This window comes from Hemiscyllium ocellatum, chromosome 39, assembly GCF_020745735.1.
Source record: "Hemiscyllium ocellatum isolate sHemOce1 chromosome 39, sHemOce1.pat.X.cur, whole genome shotgun sequence".
NCBI lineage: Eukaryota > Metazoa > Chordata > Chondrichthyes > Orectolobiformes > Hemiscylliidae > Hemiscyllium > Hemiscyllium ocellatum.
The window spans coordinates 30,249,380-30,267,799 of NC_083439.1; the positions used below are offsets into that span (position 1 = coordinate 30,249,380).

Consider the following 18,420-nt stretch of genomic DNA (forward strand, 5'->3'; position numbering starts at 1 on the left):
TTAGATGATTAACCCGACTCACTGAATTCCTGTTTCAGTAACATACCATTACGCCACTTGTCCCACCTGTAGACAGAAGCCTGAACCTCAGACAGATGGCTCAGTGATAGCCATTAGGGTCAAGGCAGCATGAATTTAATTAACATAGAATCCCTGCAGTGTGGAAACAGACCATTCAGTCCTACAAGTCCATACTGACCCTCTGAAAAGTAAGCCACCCACCCTTACTTTACATTTACCCCCGACGAATACTCCTAACCTAATCATCTCTGAACACAATGGTCCATTTAGCACAGCCAGTTAACATAACCTGCACATACAGTTGTACAGCATGGAAACGGATCCTTCGGTCCAACTCATCCATGCTGACCAGATATCCCAACCCAATCTCGTCCTACCAGCCAGTACCCAGCCCATATCCCTCCAAACCCTTCCTATTCAAATACACATCCAAATGCCTTTTAAATGTTACAATTGTACCAGCCTCCACCACTTCCTCTGGCAGCTCATTCCATACATGTACTACCCTCTGCATGGAAATGTTGTCGCTATGGTCTCTTTTATATCTTTCCCATCTCACCCTAAACCTATGCCTTCTAGTTCTGGACTCCCCCACCCCAAGGAAAAGACTTCGTCTATTTACCCTATCCATGCCCCTCACGATTTTATAAATCTCTATAAGGTCACCCCTCAGCATTTGACGCTCCAGGGAAAACAGCCCCAGCCTGTTCAACCTCTCTGTATAGCTCAAATCCACCAAACCTGGCAGCATCCTTGTCAATCTTTTCGGAACCCTTTCAAGTTTCACAACATCTTTCCAATAGGAAAGAGACCAGAACTGCAGGCAATATTCCAACAGTGGCCTAACCAATGTCCTGTACAGCTGCAACATGACCTCCCAACTCCTGCACTCAATACTCTGACCAATAAAGGAAAGCATACCAAACACCTCCTTCACTATCCTATCTACCGACGACTCCACTTTCAAGGAGCTATGAACCTGCACTCCAAGGTCTCTGTTCACCAACACTCCCTAGGAGCTTACCATTAAGTGTCCAAGTCCTGTGAAAATTTGCTTTGCCAAAATATTTATCTAAATTATCACATTTATCTAAATTAAATTCAATCTGCCACTTCACTGCCCATGGGCCCATCTGATCAAGATCCTGTTGTAATCTGAGGAAACTCTTCGCTGTCCATTACACCTCCAATTTTGGTGTCATCTGCAAACTTACTAACTATACCACGTATGCTCACATTCAAATCATTTTTGTAAATGACAAAAAGTAGAGGACCCACCACTGATCCTTGTGGCACTCCATTGGTCACAGGCCTCCAGTCTGAAAAATAACCCTCCACCACCCTCTGTCTTCTACTTTTGAGACAGTCTGTATCCAAATGGTGATTTCTCCCTGTATTCCATGAGATATAACTTTGTTAACCAGTCTCCCATGGGGAATCTTGTCGAACACCTCACTGAAGTCCATCTCAATCCTCTTTGATACTTCAATAAACTCAGTCAAGTATGTGAGACATGATTTCTCATGCACAAAGCCATGTTGACTATTCCTAATCAGTCCATGCCTTTCAAAATACATGCACATCCTGTCCCTTAGAATTCCCTTCAACAACTTGCCCACCACCAACATCAGGCTCACTGGTCTATAGTTCCTTGGCTTGTGCTTATCACACTTCTTGAACAGTGGCACCACGTTAGCCAACCTCCAGTCTTCCAGAATCTCACCTGTGGTGATTGAGGTTACCATGTGTCCAGCAATCACTTCCCTAGCTGCCAACAAAATTCTAGGGAACACCTGATCGGGTCCTGGTGATTTATCCATTTCAAGACATCCAGCACTTCTTCCTCTGTAATATGGACATTTTTCAAGATGTCACTGTCTATTTCCCTAGATTCTTTTCCACAGTAAATACTGATGCAAAATATTTGTTTAGTATCTCCCCCATCTCCTGCGGCTCCACACAAAGTTCACCTTGCTGTACTTTGAGGGGCCCAGTTCTCTCCTTAGTTACCCTTTTGTCCTTTATGTATTTGTAAAAACCTTTTGGATTCTCCTTTACTCTATTTGCCAAAACTGTCTCATGTCCCCTTTTTGCCTTCCTGATTTCCCTCTTAACTTTATTCCTACTTCCTTTATACTCTTTGAAGGATTCATTGATCTATCCTGTCTATTCCTGACATATGCTTCCTTCGTTTTCTTAACCAAACCCTCAATTTCTTAAGTCATCCAGCATTCCCTACACCTCCCAGCCATCCCTTTCACCCAGACAGGAATATACTTTCTCTGGATTCTCGTTATCTCATTTCTGAAGGCTTCCCATTTTCCAGCCATCTCGTTACCTGCGAATATCTGCCCCCAGTCAGCTTTTGAAAGTTCTTGCCTAATGCTGTCAAAATTGGCCTTTCTCCAATTCAGAACTTCAACATTTCGATCTGGTCTATCCTTTTCCATCACTATTAAAAAAAAAAGAATTATGTTCACTCGCCCCAAAATGCTCCCCCACCTCAGTCACCTGCCCTGACTTATTTCCCAAGAGTAGTGAAGTTTTGCAACTTCTCTCGTAGGTTCATGGACATAATGAATCAACAAAATTTTAGATTAGATTACTTAGTGTGGAAACAGGCCCTTCGGCCCAACAAGTCCACACCGACCCGCAATCCACCCATACATTTACCCCCTACCTAACACTACGGGCAATTTAGCATGGCCAATTCACCTGACCCGCACATCTTTGGACTGTGGGAGGAAACCGGAGCACCCGGAGGAAACCCACGCAGACACGGGGAGAACGTGCAAACTCCACACAGTCAGTTGCCTGAGTCAGGAATTGAACCCGGGTCTCAGGCACTGAGAGACAGCAGTGCTAACCACTGTGCCACTGTACACTTCACAAATTCCTCTCCATCTAAACCCTTCACACTATGACAGTCTCACTCTATGTTTGGAAAGTTCAATTCCCCTACCATAATTACCCTATTCTCACATAACTCCGATCCCCTTACAAATATGTTTGTCAGTCCAGTCCATCACTGAGCCATGTTTTTGTAATTGCTATGGGTTCCCAGTCACATGTTCCTAACCACCCCCTGAGTTTATCTGCCTTCCTGTTACTTCTTGTATTGTGGGAGGAAACCCACACAGATGCAGGGAGAACTCCACACAGATCATTGCCAGCATTGGCCATCGAACCCAGGTCCCTGGTGCAATGATGCAGCAATGCTAACCACTGCACTGCTATGCTGCCAGCGAGAATGCAAGAGAAATCGTAGCAGATTGTGCTGAAACACAGTACGTGTTTTGTGTTGGGGGTGACTTTTGAAAAAGTTGCAGGATCGCTTCTCAAATGAGGCCAGACCACATTGGTTTTTCCCCAGGCTTGTGTGGTTTGCTTCAGATTTACAGGCCATACAGTATCTTGCTTTTAGTCCTGAGGGTAAATTCCTTCCAGAGACTTCAGCATGTGACAGTCCTGTCACTTTAAGAATTATATTTTGTCCTGGATTTTGAAGAGAAACTTGGAGGCAAAGGCAGAGAACTGTATATTAGAAACCAGTGAAGTCAACAGCTTATGAGGCCTTGGGTTTTGTTTAAGAAATTGGAATAAAAGCAGCAGCCTGAACGGGTGCAGTCCACCTCTCAGAACCAGAATTAGTAGATTTAACTTTCAGAGGTTGTTTTGGAGCCTAGAAAGAGAAGTTATTTACCCCGCTCAGGGTTTATGGAATTATGACAACTTGACCAGCGTCAAAACATGTGTTGCTGGAAAAGCACAGCCAGTCAGGCAGCATCTGAGCAACAGGGGAGTCAACATTTCAAGAATAAGTTCAGCATCAGGAATGTGGGAGGAGGCACCAAGGCAACAGACAGATAAATGGGAGGGAGTGGGGCTAGGTGAAAGGTAGCTGGGAATACGACAGGGAGATGAAGGTGGGGGCTGCTGGTGATAGGTGGGAAAGATAGACAGACATGTTGGACAGTTCAGAAAGGACTGTGCTGAGTTAGAAAGTTGGATCTGGGATGGGAGGGGAAGAACACGAGATCAGAACTGGCAAAGTCCACATTGATCTCCTCAGGTTGGAGGGTCCTAAAGGTGGAAGATGATGTGTCCTTCCTCTAGTTGTGGGTGGCTAGAATCTGGTGGCAGAAGCAGTCCAGAACTTGCATGTCCTTAGACTAGGAGGGGCAGTTGGAGTGTTCAGCCACAGGGTGATGAGAGTCCCAAAGTTATTCTGCAAGTTGGTGGAACCAACTGTCAGACCAAAGGAGTAGCCATGGGCACCTGCATGGACCACAGCTATGCCTGCCTCTGTCTGGTTCATGGAACAGTTCCTCTTCCACAGCTACACTGCCACCATTACACATCTTGCCCTCCATTTCATTGATGACCATTGTTCACATGTTGTACAACCATGTGGAGCAAGAACAGTTCAGTGTTTACTGCGGAGGACAATATGGAAGGTGGAAAATGGGGAACAAGATGGTGACATCTTAAAATTTCAAGATTACAGAGCAGGTGGTCCTAGATAGCTTATACCACATCCCCTGTTCTAGATGAGAGAGCACAGTCATACAAATTCACCTCAAGGAATAGAACAACAGCAATCAATATTCCAAATGGGGTTCTCAGCATTTGACTGAGCAGAAACCTTTCTGGACATTTAGTTTGATGTTTTAGGGACGTGATAACATTCAGCCCATCAGTTTGAAAACCCAATACTGTAGGTTTCAGTATTCTGAGGGATAACAGGACACAAACAACAGGACTGCCCACACACCAGGACATCGTAACATTGGGAGCACACCCAGACACTGCTGAAGAGAATCTAAACAGACTAGAAACACCAAATGTTTCTCCCTCAGACACCGCCACATCTGAGCAGTTCCTCCAGCACATTCTGCAAACTAGCTTAATCAGAAAGGAAAGCCCCTTTCCAAGGTGGTCAATCCCCTGGTACTCCCTGGGAGGAGCAAACAATATCTTCCATAGCCCAATCATTTGGAAGCTCAGTTCATGGATTGGAAAGGCTAAACATAGGGATTGAACCAGGAATTGTTTAAACAAAATGCAGAAACAAACCAGCTCCAGAGAGAAGACACCATGAATCACTGCTTTATTCACTATTTCTATCACCAGTTGATGGGTGTTTGCTTGTGTCTCCTGTACAGGAACAAGGCCAGCAATGAAGCAGAGATCAGACAGACAGCTGTCACAGTCAGGACCACCATCACAACCAGCTCTGACTCCACACCTACAAAACAAGGAGAAACCAATGGTTACTGAGGGAAAACCGGGACAGAAAGGGAAACTAGCAGGCAGCCAACTCACCGCTTGGAGACCTCTCCTGAATCCTTCCGTCACCCTCAGTCAGGGGCTGCGTTGCCAGGTTGGTCAGCTCAGTATCCAGAATGATCAGGGGGCCAAGTGAGGCCTCCTCCTCCCACTCCAATCCAGCTTCACTCTCTGCAAGATCAAACATCCCAGTCAGGGAGGGGGAGTGGGGGTGAGGAGAGATACCCAACATCTAGAGGGTCAATGTCCTACCAGCTTCAGGGCCAATGTCTTTCCTTCTGGAGGTAAACAGGAGCTCCTTGTGCTCCCACAATTCCCCACATGGCAACAGGCACAAATGTCACTGTCTGACCCCTCCAATGGCCTCCAGCTAAACAAGAGAAACAGCCCATCAACCACATGGTGCATCACCTCTCCCAACAACAACATCCCTGAGGGACAGGGAGAGGGAACTTACATATGCTCCAGCTTCTGGAAAGTACAAGCTTTGTTCCTGGAATCTCCCTGATCCACTGCAGCAACTCTCAGGTGACAGGTGATGAACATCTGAGGGACACAGTTAGAACAAGTCAGTGCTTAGTGACTCCCTCCCAAGTGAGGAGAACCACATCAGCAGCTTCCTCTTACCAAGGATCGCTCATCTCCATGGAAACGGAAAGCATCCAGCTCAAACCGGAGCTTGTCCGGCTCCCAACAAAACGGAGGTTGAAAAGGAGTCCTCAGCTTTGCTGTCCAGGAGGCAACTGCAGATGGACAAAGGGCCATGAAGTGAATGGAGTGAAGCCATTGAGATGGGAGCAGCTGGAGAAAGCAGAGAGCTCCTTACCCATTGTAGTCAATGATGCTGTATCTTGGTGTGGAGTCCTTGTCTGGGCTCAGTGTAGCTACACAGCGATCAATGTACAGCTTCAGGGGCACGTGGTTGGCCATTGAAACAGATGCCTCAATGTGAATGAGTTCTCCCAGGTAGTAGACAGTGGAAGTGCGCTCTGTAAGGCAGTCTCTGAAGTACAGCAAGACAAGGGTTGGAATCGATGGGTGAAACACCCAGAGACACCAGGAGATCCCTCCCCAGCCACCCATCACATACCATTCATTAGACACAGGGAGAATGACAGATGCCCTTCTCCAGCCCTCAAGTACAGAGCAGTCAGTTTATTCATTCAATAGCACCCCCCCCCCCTCCCTCAGTGGGAAGGACGTCAAGTCCATTAACCTAATGACATGGAAGATATCTTCCCTCAAGGTAAACACATCATGCTGCTAGCCTGATGGAGGGCTTCTGTCAAAGTGTCAATTTTCCTGCTCCTCGGACATTGACTGACCTGCTGTGCTTTCGCAGCACCACACTAACCTCTGCTGCTATATTATTTGCATTCCTATAACGTCTCTATTGAAGAACTGTACAAGAATGATGCACTGTGGAAAGTCACTAAATCAATTCAGGACAAAGTTCACAGTATCCAAACATCCACAAATCACCACATGATACCCAACTCATACTGACAAAACATACATTGTAACAGAACAATGGATATTACCAGAAGCTTCCAAACCAGTGAAAATAGCAGCACAAGATTAGAGGAGGAGAACAGTTAAGTCGGAGTCCAGTCCAGGATAGAAACCAAGTCTGGAGTATTTGAGAAGCAGGAGAATGGTCCTTCACAAAAGGCAATGATCTCAGCCAGGAATCCTTGACAGCCCAAACATCCAGCAAGTTTAGACAACTTCCATTACCTACAATCTGCTGCGACACTCATGCAGGCCATTGTTGAAGAAGACAGTCTGGTTCTCAGGGAAAATTCTGTTTGGCCAACAGCCTGCTACCCCCAAAATCAGGTCAGCAGCTTTAATCAGGTGCCTGGTTCCAAATAATTCCTTGGATGCTGCCTAACCTGCTGTGCTTTAACCACCAACACATTTTCAGCTCCAAATAAATCCAGCTGGGCCCTAACCAGCAGGTTGTGCTCTCCACACTGCACCGTCACAGTCTGCAGTGGGGACACACTCCCAACCTCAGACATTTGAAACTGGAACGAACGGGACCCCCATTAGGCGGCACTCTCTCAGGAACAGGGCTGGCTCTCACTATTGTCCATGGAAATCTCTGGTTCAGAAACTGTTGCCATGTGTCCTGGGAGTCTTTGATGGGGACAGCTTTCCTTCCAGTTTTCAAGAATAGTTTCAGTTACAGAGAGTAGAATCTTTTACTCAGTTTCTAACTCAGGAAAGTCTCTGGATTGAAAGTGTTTGATGTAGACAGTGTAGCTGTACATTTAGTTTAGAAGTGTAGAGACAGCTTTCTATTCAGTGAAAATGAGCAGAGGAAGCTCATGTATCGAGTCCCACACCTACCTTGCCCTGGTGGAGTTTCATGAGGATGGTGTTGTGGAAGAAAGTGAGGAGTGCAGATGCTGGAGACCAGAGTCGAAACGTGTGGCACTGGAAAAGCACAACAGGTCATGCAGCATCCGAGGAGTGTGAGAGTCCACTTTTCCAGTAGGAGCTGTTCATCAGGATTGTGGATTGGGAAAGGGGCTGAGAGATAAACAGGAGGTTAGGGGTGGGGGCAAGTTATCTGGGATGGCGATAGGTAGATGCAGGTGTGGGGTTTTGAGGGAACTGAAATTTCATTTCAAAAGGAAAGATGGGGTGTCACATTGGCACAGTGGTTAGCACTGCTGCCTCACAGCGCCAGGGACATGGGTTCGATTCCAGTCTCAGGTCACTCTGTGTGGACTTTGCACATTCTCCCCGTGTCTGTGTGGGATTACTCTGGGTTTTCCGGTCTCCTCTCACTGTTCAGAGATGTGCAGGTACAGTGGGCTGGCAATGGGAATTTACCCATAGTGTTCTAGGATACGTAGGTTAGGTTCTTCATTCAAAGAAATGTAGAGTAATAGGGTAGGGGAATGAGTCTGGGTGGGTTACTGTTCAGAGGGTCAGTGTGGACCTTTTCGGGGCCAAATGTAGGGATCCACACTGCAGGGATTCTATGATTCAACATAAAGGTGGAAACATCCATCGGACCTGATCAGGTGTACCCGAGAACCCTGTGGGAAGCTCCGGAAGTGATTGCTGAGGCCCCTTGCTGAGATATTTTGTATCATTGACAGTCACAGGTGAGGTGCTGGAAGATTGGGGTTTGGTGAATGTGTTGCTACTGTTTAAGAAAGCTGGTAAGGAAAAGCCAGGGAACTATAGACTGGTCAGCCTGACATCGGTGGTGGGTATGTTGTTGGAGAGAATCCTGATGGAGAGGATGTGCATGTATTTGGTAAGCCAAAGAGTGAATAGGGATAGTCAGCATGGCTTTGTGCATGTGAAATCATGTCTCATGAACTTGATTGAGTTTTTTGAATAAGTAACAAAGAGGATTGATGAGGGCAGAGCAGTGGATGTGATCTATATGAATTTCATTAAGACGTTCAACAAGTTTCCTCATGGGTGACTGGTGAGCCAGGTTAGATCTCATGAAATACAGGGATGTGGATACAGAACTGGCTGAAAGGTAGGAGACACAGGGTAGTGGTGGAGGATTGCTTTTCAGAGTGGAGGCCTGTGACCAGTGGTGTGCCATAAGGATCTGTGCTGGATCCACTGTTTTTTTTCATTTGTATGAATGATTTGGATGTGGACATACAAGGTATGGTTAGTAAGTTTGCAGATTGACACCAAAATTGGAGGTGTAGTGGACATTGACGTATGTTCCCATGATCCTATGTGATTGGACCATGTTAATTTCACCAGTTTCCTTATTTCCCCTCCTCCCAGCCCCATCCATGTCCCATTTATCTCTCAGCCCCTTGGGGGCTCCCCTCATTCCTGATGAAGAGCTTGGATTTGAAACTTTGTCCCTCTCGTTCCTCAGATGCTGCCTGACCGACTGCTTTTCCAGCATCACGCTTCCCAACTCTGATCTCCAGCATCTGCCGTCCTCACTTTCTCCCAACTGGGCACATGCACCGAGAAATTGCAAATGGAGTTCAACGTAGATCAGTATGAGGTGTTACATATTGGGAAGTCATAGCAAGGTAGAAGTTTCATGATGAATGTTCAGGTCTGAAGGAGTGTAGTAGGACAGAGGGACCTTGAAGTTCAGGTGTATGGTTCTCTGAAAGTGGAGTCACAGGTAGACAGGGCAATGAAGAAGGCTATGGGCACACTGACCTTCATCAGTCAGGGCACAGAGTAGAGATATTGTGAAGTCATGTTGCAGGTGTGCAGAATGTTGTTGAGGCTTCACTTAGAGTATTGTGTTCAGTTTTGGTCACCTTGCTACAGGAAAGATGCTATTAAACAGGATAGAGTGCAGAAGGAATTTACAAGGATGTTGCCAGGACTCAGGGTCTGAGTTGGAGGGAGAGGTTGCACAAGCTCGGATGTTATTCTTTCGAGCAAAGGAGCCGGGTGTGGGAATCTTATGGAAATGTAAAAGGTCAAAAAAGACATGGATGGGATGAATGTACTCAGTCATTTTCCCAGGATTGAGGAGTCAAGGCCGAGAGGGCACCAGTTTATGGTGAGAGGGGAAAGAATGAAAGGGAATTGAAGGGCAAAGATTTCACACAGAGGGAGGTCCGCATATGGAATAAGAAGCCAGCAGAGGTGGTTGTGGCAGGTACATAAACAACGTTCAAAATGCATTTGGATAAATTCGTGGATAGGAAAGGATTAGAAGGCTGTGGGCCATGTACAGGGAAATGGGGTTAGTGTGGATGGACATTTTCATAGGCAAGGACCAATTTGCCAAGGGGAGGAGGTTCCACAATTTCCCCACTCTCAATGATGGGGGAGTCCAGCACAAAGGATAAGGCTGAAGCATTTGCAACAACCTGCAGTCAGAAATCTCCATAGGGACAAGCCATTGTAGTCTCCAGCATCACTGATACCTGTCTTCAGTCTGTACTATTACCAAGGAGTCCTTGGAAAATTGATTTAAAAAACCTCTTTGCTGGTTGGAGTCATGCCCAGCACAAAGAAAGCTGGTTCTGGTTATCAATGTTCAATCACCACATTCCCAGGACATCTCTGCCAGAGTTCCTCAAGGTACCCTCTTAGACACAACCATGTCAACTGCTCCATCCAAGACCTTACCTTCATCAGAATGTCACAAGTGGGGATGTTTGCTCATCATTGCCCAATGTTCAGCCCCATTGACAATGTCACAGATACTGAAACAGTCCCTGTTCAAATGCAGCAAGACCTGAACAACATTCACATTCAGAACACACAACTGTCAGGCAATGACTGTCTGCAACAAGGGAAAATCTCACTGTCACACCATGACAGTCTCCATGACATTCCCATTGCCCAATCCCTCACTATTAACATCCTGTGGCTTCTCCGTCGTGGCTGGGATTTGTTGCCTGTCCCTAACTGCCCTGGATTTGATTGGTTTGCTCAGCTATTTCAGAATCAGTGACATTGCTGTGGGTCTGGAGTCACATTTAGGCCAGACCAGATCAAGATGGTAGATTTCCTTCCCTGATGGGAATTGTGAACAAGATGGGATTTTATCAAAGTTTACTTTCACAGTCACAATTGCTGAGATTAGATATTTTCAAAAAAAAAGATGGAACACAAAAATCCATGAGCAACTACAATAAAATGAGCCCCAGCCTCAAATGATTAAGCCGACTCTCTGAATTCCTGTCTCAGTAACACCACCATTATGCCACTTGTCCCACCCACCTGTAGACAGAAGCCTGAGCCTAACACAGATGGCTCAGTGATAGCCATAGGGTCAAAGAATCTTGAGTTTAATTCACATTGAATCCTTACAGTGTGGAAACAGGCCATTCAGTCCAACAAGTCCACACTGACTGTCTGAAAGGTCAGTCACCCAGACCTTTACTCTACATTGACCACTGACTATCCATTCAACCACCACTTCCCAAAAAACTATGGTTAATTTAGCATAGCAGCTCACCTAACCTGCACATCTTTGGATTGTGGGAGGAAACCCACACAGAGACAGGGAGAACTCCATGTAGATAAATTGCCCAAGGATCGAACCTATGTCCCTGGTGCTGTAAAGGATCAGTGCTAACCACAGTGGCACTATGCTGCCCAAGCAAGTGTGGGAAAAGTCTTCATAGAGTCTCTGGAAAGACAGTTCACTGTTTATGATGGATGTGACTCTTATAAGATGAGCAGTGTCTGTCCACTGATGCAGCCTGACTACCTGAGATTCCCCAGCATTCTGTGGTTTCAGATTTCCAGCCTGTGCAGTATTTTCCTTTTAGTCCTGAGTGCAAATTTGTTCCAGTCTTCAGCATGTGACACTGGTATGGTTTTAATTATATTTTGTCCTTTTTTTGACGAGAGGTTTTGAGGCAAAGGTGGAGAACTATCTATTGAAAACCAGAACAGCCTGAGGTCTTGGGTTATAGAGAAATTGGAACTATAGAAGCAGCCTGAATGGGTGTGGTCAAGCTCCCTGAACCAGAACGAGTAGTTTTAACTTGCAGCAGTTGCTGCTGGGACCTTGCAATGGAAGCTATTTCCACCCATTTCCCCACCCCAGTAACAGATAAAAGCTGGGGGGGGTGTGAGGAGGTACTCTGTCTGTCAGAGTTGAAAGAGAGACAATGTATTTTTAAATTTGCCTTTTGTCAAGGGGATGTTGTTGGGAACTGACTACAGTGGACCAGTGAGAAAGTGGGGACTGCCAGAGTCAAAAGTGTGTGGTTTTGGGAAAGCACAGCCAGTCATGCAGCATCCAAGGGGAACAGTCAATATTTCAAGCAGAAGCTTGACACCAGGAATGTAGGAGGAGGGGTCCCAGGGGATGAGGGATAAATGGGACATGGTAGGGCAGGAGGGAAAGGTAACTGGGAATACAGTAGTTTGATGTAGGTGGGATGTGATGGTGCTAAGTCACTGTGGAGATGTCAGAGAGACATCTTGGACAGTTCAGAAAAGGCAGTGCTGAGTTAGAGCATTGGATCTGGGAATAAACTGGAAGGGAGGTCGGAGGTGATGAAATCTACATGGATCCCATCAGTTTGGAGGGTGGGAAAACTGGAAGATGGTGATCATCCTCTAGTTGTTGGGTGGCTAGAGTTTGATGGCAGAGGCAACTGAGGATATGCATGTTCTTGGCAGAGTGGGAGGGGAGTTGCAGTGTTCACGCATGAGAGGGTGTGTTTGATGTCTAAAACCACATCCCTGGAGGGGTGAGCAATTTCTAATCAGAGTTGAATTTAACATCAGTTGGAAATCCAAATACTGTAGAGGTCAAAAATCAGAGGGATAACAGTCCACAAACAACAGGACAGCCAGCATCTCAGGAGATGGTAACATTGGGAATCCACATGGACACTTGTGAAGAGAATCAGAACAGACTAGAAACACCAACTGTTTCTCCCTCAGACAGGGCCACATCTGAGCAGTTCCTCCAGCACATTCTGTGAACAGTGATTTAATCAGAATGGAAAGCCCCTTTCCAAGGTGATCATCAAACCCCTGTACTCCCCAGGAGGAGCAAACAATATCTTCCATAACCCAATCAATCATTCAGGAAGCTCGGTTCATGGACTAGAGAGGCTAAACATAGGGATTGACCCAGGAATTGTTTAAACAAACAATGCAGAAACAAACCAGCTCCAGACAGAAGACACCATGAATCACTGCTTTATTGACTATGTTAATCACAAGTTAATGGGTGTTTGCTTGTGTCTCCTGTACAGGAGGAAGGCCGGCAACAAAGTAGAGATCAGACAGACAGCTGTCACAGTCAGGATCACCATCACAACCAGCTCTGACTCCACACCTACAAAACAAGGAGAAACCAATCATTACTGAGGGAAAACAGAGACAAAGGGAAACCAGCAGGCAGCCAACTCACCACTTGGAGACCTCTCCTGCATCATTCCATCACCCTCAGTCAGGGGCTGTGTTGCCAGGTTAGTCAGCTCAGTATCCAGAATGATCAGGGGGCCAAGTGAGGCCTCTCCCTCCCACTCCAATCCAGCTTCACTCTCTGCAAGATCAAACATCAGTCAGGGAAGGGGTGGCAGGGAGATAGGAGATCCTCAGCATGTAGAGGGCAATGTCCTACCAGCTTCAGGGCCAAGGTCTCTCCTTCTTCTGGAAGGAAACAGGATCTCCCTTGGGCTTCCACAATTCCCCACATGGCAACAGGCACAAATGTCGCTGTCTGACCCCTCCAATGGCCTCCAGCTAAACAAGAGAAACAGCCCATCAACCACATGGTGCATCACCTCTCCCAACAACAATATCCCTGAGGGAAAGGGAGAGGGAACTTACATACGCTCCAGCTTCTGGAAAGTACAAGCTTTGTTCCTGGAATCTCCCTGATCCACTGCAGCAACTCTCAGGTGACAGGTGATGAATATCTGAGGGACACAGTCAGAACAAGTCAGTGTTTAGTGACTCCCTCCCCAATGTGGAGAAGCACATCAGCAGCTTCCTCTTACCAAGGATCTCTCATCTCCATAGAAACGGAAGGCATCCAGGTCAAACTGGAGCTTGTCTGGCTCCCGCCCATCTCTTGGCAACACAAAGGTTGAAAAGGAGTCCTCAGCTTTGCTGTCCAGGAGGCAACTGCAGATGGACAAAGGGCCATGAAGTGAATGGAGTGAAGCCATTGAGATGGGAGCAGCTGGAGAAAGCAGAGAGCTCCTTACCCATTGTAGTCAATGATGCTGTATCTCAGGGTGGAGTCCTTGTCTGGGCTCAGTGTAGCTACACAGCGATCAATGTACAGCTTCAGGGACACATGGTTGGCCAGTGAAACAGATGCCTCAATGTGAATGAGTTCTCCCAGGTAGTAGACAGTGGAAGTGCGCTCTGTAAGCCAATCACCTGAAGTACAGCAAGACAAGGGTTGGAGCCAATGGGTACAACACCCAGAGAGCCATCAGGAGATCCCTCCCCAGCCACCCATCACATACCATTCATTAGACGCAGGGAGAATGTCAGATGCCCTTCTCCAGACCTGGTGGAGCTGAATGGGATCCAGGTGGGATTGATGGGATTGCTGCTCACATTGCCCTTCCTGGGGGGGAAGAAGACAGGGCAGCCATTTTAGGACAGTGTCAGACAACAGCAGCAGGGGATCATACTGACAATTGAGGAAAAGGTTCTCACCTCAAATAACGACATTCAATGGGAACAACAGCACCATTGGTTCTCACGATGACAGATCCAGGATAGTTTGGGATGTGGGTCAGGTGGGTGGTGTAGATCAGAAAATCTTCAATCATCTGAAAGACACCAGGTTAAGGAATGAAAGACTGATCTGAAGTGAGAAGGAACTACACAGTGTTTACAACGACACCATCCCATTGTGACAATTCTTTAGGGAGTGCGACAAGCTCAGGGACAGGAGACTGCTTTCCCACACCGAGCTGGAGAGACCACTACTGAAAGACAACAGGTCACGGGTTAGTCATTTAGGATCAACTTAACAAGGTATTACATCGTTCCAAAAATCAGGATGGGAATTCCTGATGCAAGAGTTGTTTCAAGAGATGTGTTGGGCTCCCAGGCAGAGTTAGAGATAACTACTGATGGAACAGGGACATGGTGGTTAGTACTGCTGCCTCACAGCACCAGAGACCTGGGTTTAGGCAAGTTTGCCCATTCTCCCATGTCTGCATGGGTTTCCTCCCACAATGCAAATAAAGTGCAGGTTAGGTGAATTGGCCATATTAAATTGCCCATAGTGTTATGTGAAGGGGTAAATGTAGGGGAATGGGTCTGGGTGGGTCATGCTTCAGCAGGCCCTTTGGCCCAACAAGTCCATGTTTCCACATTAAGTAATCTAATTTTAAAAAGTGGTGATTGTTATCACAGGAACAAAGCTGCAGGGATCTTTGATATCAACTCTCAATGAGATCATGAAACCTTCAGATTATGAGCAGAGATTGGTAGCAGAAAACCCAGGGATTAATAGCAAGGAGACAGGAGTAGAGGAAACAATAATTAACCAGAATTAATTAAAGTTTTACCAACAGGTGAAATGTAGAGCTTCTCAAGGAGGAGAGTCAATTTATTAATAAATTAGCCCCCACTGGGAGGGAATCAAGTCAATGTGTCTTATGGGAATAGAACTACTTTCCCTCAAACTGACCACAAGCCATGCTGCAATGAGTTATGTTCCTGTGACCTCACTAGTGATTCTTTTCTCAATATCAAAAAACCACACTGTAGAAGGTCACTGAACCAAGTTTGGAGAATGTTCATAGTATCATAACACCCCCCTCAAACCACCACACGATACCCAAGTCACACTGACAAAACATACATAACAGAACAACCCCTGGAATCAGGGGATTCCAAACCAATGAGAATGGGAGCACAAGGTTAGTGAGAGAACAGTTCAGGTACAGACAATCCAGGAGAGGAACTTGGACTAAGGACTTGAGAAAGCAGGAGAATCATCCTTCTCAGTATCAATGATCTCTCAGCCAGGAACCATCTGCAGCCCAAACTTCCAGCAAGTGTTGACAACCCCCATTACCTGCAATCTGCTACCACACTCATGCAGCCCATAGTCAAAGAGGACAGTCTGGTTCTCAGGGTAGACCCTGGTTGGCTGACAACCTGCTGTCCCCAGGGTCAGGTCAGCAGCTTTAATCAGGTGCCTGGTTCCAAATAAATCCAGCTGGGCCCTGACCAGCAAGTTGTGTTCTCCACACTGCACCATCACAGTTTGCAGTGGGAACACATTCCCAACCTCAGACATTTGGAAACTAGAACCAATGGGACCCCCATAAGGAGGTACTCTCTCAGGAACAGGACTGGCTCTCACTATTGTCCATGGAAACCTCTGGCTCAGAAACTGTTGCCATGTTTCAGAGCAACAGACAGTTCCAACTAACACCAACAAAGGGAACAAACCCCTCACTACAAAATCACCCATGATCACAAACAACTCAACCACCCCCGCAACCAGCTCCTTTTATACACACAACCTTCACTCACCTGACACCAATGTGACTAGAAGCAGCAACATTGAACCAATCAACCAGCCCCAATCTCGACAATTTCCACCAATGATTGAACTCATCGAGTTATTACCAGGAGGGCCTATTTCATTTGGACCAATAGGAGTGGCTGTGAGCTGCTGTGCTGTCACCTGACTGAATTCAGCTCCACAAGGTCTCATGGTGAAGGCCGCATCAATACAATCATCAAATGTAGCTCATTGAACCGGGAGGGTCCTATCCTCCTCACACAAGGGACTGATAGTGAGATGCACAGAGAGATTGTCTGAGGCTGGTGTTTGGGTAGAACAAAGGGATTGACCTTATACACGACCTCCTCCTGTAAGTGTTTGATGGAGGCAATATGGAAGAAGCTTTATTCTGTATCTAAACTTGTCATGTCCCTGTCAGGGGAGTGTTTGATCAGGACAATGCAGGGACAGCTTTACTTTCACTTTCCTTTTAATTCATAGACTCGAGGCAGTTTTACTCTGTATTTCACCGTGTGCTGTCTCTGTCCTGGGAACCTTTGATAGGGACAGCTTTCCTTCCAGTTTTCAAGAAAAGAGGAAGATTTCATTTCAGTTGGAAAGAGTAGAATCTTTTACTCTGTTTCTAACTCAAGGAAGTCCCCGGATTGAAAGTGTTTGATATAGACAGTGTAGCTGTCCATTTAGCTTAAACGTGTAGAGGCAGCTTTCTGTTGAGTGAAAATGAGCAGAGGAAGCTCATGTATCGTGTCCCACACTGACCTTGCTCTGGCGGAGTTTGTTGGGGGATGGTGTTGAGGGAGAAAGTGAGGACTGCAGATTCTGGACATCACAGTCAAAGTGTGTGACCCTGGAAAAGCACAGCAGGTCATGCAGCATCTGAGGAGCAGGAGAGTCGGTTTTGGGTACAAGCCCTTTTTCAGGATTGTGGATTGGGACAGAGGACTGAGAGAAAATATAAAGTAAGGGGTGGGAGCAGGTAGCTAGGATTACGATAGATAGATGCCTTGGGGATGGGGGCAAGGCAGCTGGGTTGGTGATAGGTAGATGCAGGTGCGGGGTGTTCAGCGAATTTTACATTCATTCTAAAAGGGAAGATGGGGCAGCATGGTGGCACAGTGGTTAGCACTGCTACCTCACAGCACCAGGGACATGGGTCGGATTCCAGTCTCGGGTGACTCTCTGTGTGGAGTTTGCAGATTCTCCTTGTGTCTGTGTGGGAGTACTCTGGGTGCTCTGGTTTCCTCCCACTGTCTAAAGATGTGCAGGTTTGGTGGATTGGACATGCAAACTTTCCTCAGGGATGTGTAAGTTTGATGCGTTAGTGAAGGGACATGTAGAGTAAGAGGAGAGGTGAATGAGTCTGGGTGGGTTATCTTTCAGAAGGTCAGTGTGGACTTGTTGGGCCAAATGGCCTGTTTCCGTGCTGTAGGGATTGTATGATTCTAGATAAAGGTGGATAAATCCCTAGGAGCTAATCAGGTGTACCCTCGACCTTGGGGAAGCTAGGGAAATAATTACTGGGCCCCTTACTGAGATATTTCTATTATTGATAGTTGCAGGTGAGATACTGGAAGATTGGAGGTTGGCTAACACGTTGTCATGATTTCAGAAAGATGCTAAGGAAAAGCCAGGGAACCATAGACCGGTGAGCCTGACATCGGTGGTGGGCAAGTTGTTGGAGGGAATCCAGAGGGACAGGATTCGTGTGTGTTTGGTAAGCCAAAGACTGATTAGGGATAGTCAACATGGCTTAGTGAGTGGGAAATCATGTCTCATGAACTTGATTAACTTGATTGAAGAAGTAACAAAGAGGATTGATGAGGGTAGAGTAGTGGACATGATTGATATGAACTTCAGTAAGGCATTCAACAAGGTTCCTCATGGGTGACTGGTTAGCAAGGTTAGATCTCATAGAATACAGAGATTTGGATACAGAACTGGCTGGAAAGTAGAAGACAGAGGGTAGTGGTGGAGGATTGCTTTTCAGAGTGGAGGCCTGTGACCAGTGGTGTACCATAAGGATCGGTGCTTTTTGTCATTTGTATCAATGATTTGGATGTGAACATAGGAGATATCGTTATTAAGTTTGCAGATGACACCAAACTTGAAGGTGTAGTAGAAAGCGAAGGAGATTACCATGACCAATGCGATTGGCCCAT

General features: G+C 46.4%; 1 protein-coding gene across 1 annotated transcript; it reads right to left on the reverse strand.

The window, feature by feature from the left end:
• Positions 1-5,550: 5,550 nt before the first annotated feature.
• LOC132834221 (zona pellucida sperm-binding protein 3-like) lies at positions 5,551-14,543 on the reverse strand. The gene is made up of 10 exons (XM_060852886.1): positions 14,428-14,543; positions 14,232-14,335; positions 13,965-14,142; positions 13,755-13,881; positions 13,585-13,673; positions 13,376-13,497; positions 13,163-13,297; positions 5,938-6,053; positions 5,768-5,856; positions 5,551-5,680 (listed from the first exon to the last, which is right to left on the reverse strand). Exons 1-10 carry the CDS (start codon positions 14,541-14,543, stop codon positions 5,551-5,553), a joined length of 1,206 nt encoding a protein of 401 aa, XP_060708869.1.
• Between the last annotated feature and the right edge of the window lie 3,877 nt (positions 14,544-18,420).

What these genes read in the sequence shown, in the direction of transcription:
- LOC132834221 (XM_060852886.1), bottom strand. Translation starts at nt 14,543, where the DNA reads ATGATTGAAGATTTTCTGATCTACACCACCCACCTGACCCACATCCCA. An exon ending in AGACCTTGGCCCTGAAGCTG is followed by an intron (nt 13,298 to 13,375) that starts GTAGGACATTGC and finishes TTGATCTTGCAG; the next exon opens with AGAGTGAAGCTGGATTGGAG. An exon ending in GCAGGAGAGGTCTCCAAGTG is followed by an intron (nt 6,054 to 13,162) that starts GTGAGTTGGCTG and finishes GTCCATCTGCAG; the next exon opens with TTGCCTCCTGGACAGCAAAG.